Here is a 5,452-nt window from a genome sequence, read left to right on the forward strand (position 1 = left end):
CACGCGATCGCATGGAAGACGCGACCGCGCGCCTTAAGCAGAACGCACATGACGCGGTCGCATGACTGACGCGACCGCGTGGCAAGGAAAAGCTCCGAATGACACGATCGCGTGACCCACGCGAACGCGTGACAGAGGCCACGCACCAAAAATTGCAGAAAACGCTCATAGCGATTTCTGAAGCCCTTTTTGGCCCAGATCCAAGTACAGACAGCATAGACCAGAGGTTTTAAGGTGTGGGAATACATCCATTCAAGGGAGCTCGCATATTTTACTTTTCAATGATTTAGATTTAGTTGAGAGGGAGATCTTCTCTCTCTCTCTCTCTCTTAGGATTTAGGATTTCTTCTTGTTTTAAGAGTGACTCTCAATCCAGGTTTTATATTTCTTTGTTTTAAACTTTCCTTTCATTTTATTTATTTATTCCAGTATCTGAGTTGGCTATTTATCTTTATAATTGAATTTATGAATTTCTCCCATGTTACAGACTGTTAATTGAATTAATGATAATTGAGGTATTTTCAGTTTATGATTGTTCTCTTTGATTTAAGTTACCATTGCTTCCCATCTAAGGATATTTTTTCCAGCAATTTTACTTTTTCCCCTTTTGGTCCTGGTTAAGAATTCAGTAACTCAACAGTTATTAAACTCAACATAATTGATAATCGTTATCTTGCTAATTGAGCTGAACTTAAGTAATCCCAACCTTTTCTTAGGAAATAAATAGGATTCAAAGGTCAATTTAATTAGTCCCTTGACTTTCCTTTGCCCTAGTACAGGTTGATCAAGTGGAGTTTAGATTCAACTTTCATTATAGTTGAGAGAGATAACTACGTTGGACCTCCAACTTCTCTTACCTTGCCAAAAGTCTGCTTTACAGTATTTATTTATTCTAATTGCCATTTACTTTACTTGTCATTCAAATTACTTGCTTCTCATCTTCTAAACCCCGATTACAACCTTTATAGCCAATAATAAGAACCTACTTCCTCGCAGTTCCTTGAGAAGACGACCCGAGGTTTGAATACTCGGTTAACAATTTCTAAAGGAGTTTGTTACTTGTGACACCCAACACGTTTGTACGAAAGAATTTTTGTCGGTTTAGAGACTATATCTACAACGCAACTGTTTCTATGAATCTCTTTACTGGTAAAAATCTCCACATCAGCTTTCTAATTATAAATATTTTCTGGAAATTTATTTTTCATCCTAATCTGATAGTCGGTGTGATTTTCATTGGGTGAAACATGGGCTCTTATCAAGACCCACACCCACAATGAATAACCCGTTACAACGTAACAAACTAGTAAAATACGGGAATCCCAGCAAGTGGTAATATTACATCATCAGTCAAACACTTCCTAATTGGAAGAAAATGTGTTCACAATTGATAATAACCTATATTATCGGCCCATAATGAGGCAACTACGACCCAAAGCTTCAACCGAGCATAAAAGGTGGTGACATTTGACATTTTCTGTATGCATTAATTAAAAATAAAGCTATTACCAATACATGAGGACCAATTTGCTGGTCCATGTTAGTAAGTTCATGAAACAGAGTCCCATTAGGCATAACAATATTCAACATAACATATGATAGTGCATGTGAAGTACATTAAACCCAGTAAATGTTTGATGTAAAATAGTAAACAAGCATAATTGAAAAAAAATCCGCATGACGCAACAACTGCTCCAGATCACACACGTCCATTGAAGATTAAAGCAACATTACATTTGGACTTCTCTTTTGAGCAATGAAACCATCAACTTCAGCTGCTACACAAATAGATAATGTTAAGAGGCCATTCCATAATGAGAACAAGATGTTTCATATGATCCTCAGAAGAGTATTAAAAATATTAAAAAAGAAAATCAAAAGAGAAGTTTAGGACGACAATTCAAATGAAATCATCAATTCGTGAAACAAACAAAAACTACTATCACGAATTGGGCTGAGGCCAATACTCTCTACAGATAGTTACTAAATGCTCACCGATGCTATATCCCTCGAATATTTAAAGAAACCAGAAATTAAACAAAAGAAGTTTATTGGACTTCAACAAGATTAGAAAAGGAAATTTCAATCAAATCCCTAAAAGTTCTAGAAATTAATCTTCCAATAATGTTTGTTGAAGAGAGCAACTTTTAATAGTCTATTATTGCAATGGTAGCAGGCTAGGCTGCAGATTAATACCTTGATTAATTTCTAAATGGGAATTGTACTCAAATTCAATCATAGCGGTATCTTTCATGTTTTTGAATTATTGGCTTTAAGCACCGAGTAAAAATATGGAACCACCAAGTGTATCCCAACATGATAAAAACGCAACAAAAAGCTTACATATCATTCAGGTCAAAGCGACCTCCATCCATGGCAGATGCTTGGGTGCAAATCATGTCAATCACCCTTTGGTAATAAGCTGTGTGAGTGTCATCTTCAACAACCCGGTCAGCACAAGTCTTATTAAGATCGGAGATGGTCACAAAGTTGCATCCGGTTAAACCCACATCACCTAACTGCATTTTCTTACACCAGAAAAAATCCCCAATGAATTCAAGTTTCATGAGATATACAATACATTGGTTAACTGCTCATGAAGCTAGACAATTGTGGCATACAGAAAAAAAAGTCCTTAGGAACTTGATTCTGGTTGTGATCATACCTCCTCCAGCAAAGCAAGTTGCTCAATCTCCTGCATCTGTTCATCTAAGGGGGGATAGAGAGTTTATCTTGCTCCATTTCATCTAGCCGTACCCGGTAAGCATCCAGGCATTTTCGTTTGGTATGACCAGTATTCTTACACTTTGTGCATTTTCTCTTGCGTCCATTGCTTTTGCCTTTAGACACCTTAGGCGCCCCTTTTGTCCTAACCCGCACAGGGTCACGAATAAATTTTCGATTACCTTTTGTGTGATTGACTTCTTCAACATGTCCACATTCACGTTCAAGATCCCTACATAGCTCCCGAATTCCCTTCATGGCCTTCCCGAACAAATGAAAGTGTTGCGCACCTAGGAAGAAAAGCCAGTGGCAGGTGGTCTGCAATACACCATGTCGAAGCAAGAACGAATGGTCGCCTCCATCATTTGTCTTCTCCACATATTCCTCCAATACTTTGGCATTCCTCGTCCATCGTTTCATAATCAGCTGCTCCGGGATTTGTCGCAGATGCTCATGCTTCATGACAAAAAAGAGATGGCGACATGGGTATCCGTATTTCATCCAACCCTCACACCAACACTTGAGCCTTCCCATATTTCAATCAAACAGTACTAGAATAACTCTCTCAAGAGATCCGTACTCTTCCAATGAGTATACCCTTGTGTTTAGAGATCTTCTTACCCGAACCAGATTAACAACTGCAACTCGTTCAATCTCTCGTTTCACGTCTGCAAATACTTCTTTCGTATATGTCAGCGCAGCGAACCGCTCTATTGCGTCGAGGCTGGTCGTCATTACTGGGAAAGTGTCAATGGTTCTGAACTGGGCTAGAAGCTCGTTATTCTGATAATCACGTACCATTAGCTCCAGGTTCTGCACAAGCTCAAGAATAGTATGCTTCAATTGAAGGAAATTTTTGACCACAGCGTTTATACCTTTGCATTGAGATGTGGTCCTAAACCCGGCGCAAAATTTATTCTTCAGATACACATTCACCCACATTTCCTTCTTACCAAACACCTGCCTCGCCCATAGGCTATCTTGAAGTTTGAACTCTTCAACCGCTAGATCCCACTCAGTCAAGAATTCACGAATCTCGATGTCCACATATAACGATCGGTTAAATCGTGATCGGAGTGATGGCTCCTTCACGTTGGCCGTGATATTTTTCTGAAAATGCCATGCACATAAGCGGTGGGTGGCCTTCGGAAATACTAAAGCTATGGCTTTACGCATCGCCTCATCCCCATCTGTAACAACCACTGATGGCTCCTTCATGCACATCACCTCCAACATATTCTGCAATATCCACTTATACGAATCAAATGTCTCATCCATTACTAAACCAAAACCGAAAATAGTGGTCTGCTTGTGGTTGTTGGCCCCTAAGAAGATTACCAATGGCCGCCTATACTTGTTCTTTTTGTATGTCGCATCGAACGCAAGGACATCCCCGAAGTACTGGTAATCAACTCGGCTGCCCCTATCGGCCCAAAACATATTACCTAGCATTCCCTCATCGGTCAAACTGTACCGTGCCATGGCCATCGGATCCGATTCTATCTTACCTTCTAAATATGCAAGCGCAGCTTCTGCATCGCCCTCCGCAATCGTTACACACCTTCTTTTAGCAATGTGATTATAGGCATCCTTCTTCAAGAAGCCAGCCAACGAGTATCCTCCAGCCATCCCGGCCATATATCGTACAGTCTTTGCTGTCGAAATTCCACACTCGTTCAACCCATCTATCTGAGCTTTGGCAGCATCCGTGAGTGACCGATACTTCACAATCAAATGCACCATGCAACTAGGGGTCAAGTCATGATTGTGCTTATTTTCAATTTTCCTTACTCGCCACAGAGAAGCACTCTTGTCAAGGTATATGGAGAACTTCGCCTCGCAATTAGTCCTCGTTTCTGGTTTGTGAACCCTCATCCTATCTAACCGATTATAGTGCTTTGCATCTCTCAAACCTTGCCTATTGCAGAAGAACCTCCGCCCGGTGACAATACCATCCTCATCCTTCCAGGAATGCCCCTTCCTAACTCCAAAGCCGTGATATTTTCCAAAATTCTTATAGAACTCATACGCGTCCTCATCAGTCCTAAATACCTTCTTCATTATGTCTTCCACATGTATCCCTTCAACGTCACCAAATTCTCCCATGTCTCGGTAGAAAAACTCACTCTCGGTAGTATTGTGAGTCGTATCCTGATCCACATTCTTTGATCCATTTCTAGTATAGGCATTCTCTTGACAAGCATCTTCGTTCTCACACATGTTGTTAGTGGTCCCCAACTACAGATTCCAAGACAGAACAAAACCACAAAAACACTATCAACCCATCTCACTTAAGTCATATTCCCATTAGACAATAAACGAAACCACCAACAACCACCTAAATGCTATTTCGAAACAAAACTATTCTAATGTCCATCATCCCTACTTAGGTAGCATGCTTAAACTTTTTCAATTAGAGTACACCGAAATGTTAGGAGAAGAACAAGTTCTCTACTTCAAATTAGCCCTTTCTAAAATTTCTATCATGTTAATACCTTCTCTAATAACATTCTATACCCAAACAAATTCAGACACAAACCCACTGCTGTAGAAAACTTAAACACTTGCCAAATAATAGACACTAATAATTGCTAAGAATAAACCCCATACTCCCCTGTACAGACGTCACATACTGAAATAAAATCAGCCATTAAATTATTTGCCAAAAATCTACCCGCAATTCGAAATTCTTACATCCTTAAATGACATAAAAATTTGCAACAAAACC

At 39.7% G+C, this 5,452-nt stretch overlaps 1 protein-coding gene across 1 annotated transcript; it reads right to left on the reverse strand.

Annotated features, from left to right (window-relative positions):
• Window positions 1–3,261: 3,261 nt before the first annotated feature.
• LOC112721324 (protein FAR1-RELATED SEQUENCE 5-like) lies at window positions 3,262–4,944 on the reverse strand. Its single transcript, XM_025772394.1, has one exon. The coding sequence runs from the start codon at window positions 4,942–4,944 to the stop codon at window positions 3,262–3,264; it is 1,683 nt and encodes a 560-aa protein (XP_025628179.1).
• Window positions 4,945–5,452: the final 508 nt, after the last annotated feature.

Source organism: Arachis hypogaea, chromosome 11 (assembly GCF_003086295.3).
Source record: "Arachis hypogaea cultivar Tifrunner chromosome 11, arahy.Tifrunner.gnm2.J5K5, whole genome shotgun sequence".
NCBI lineage: Eukaryota > Viridiplantae > Streptophyta > Magnoliopsida > Fabales > Fabaceae > Arachis > Arachis hypogaea.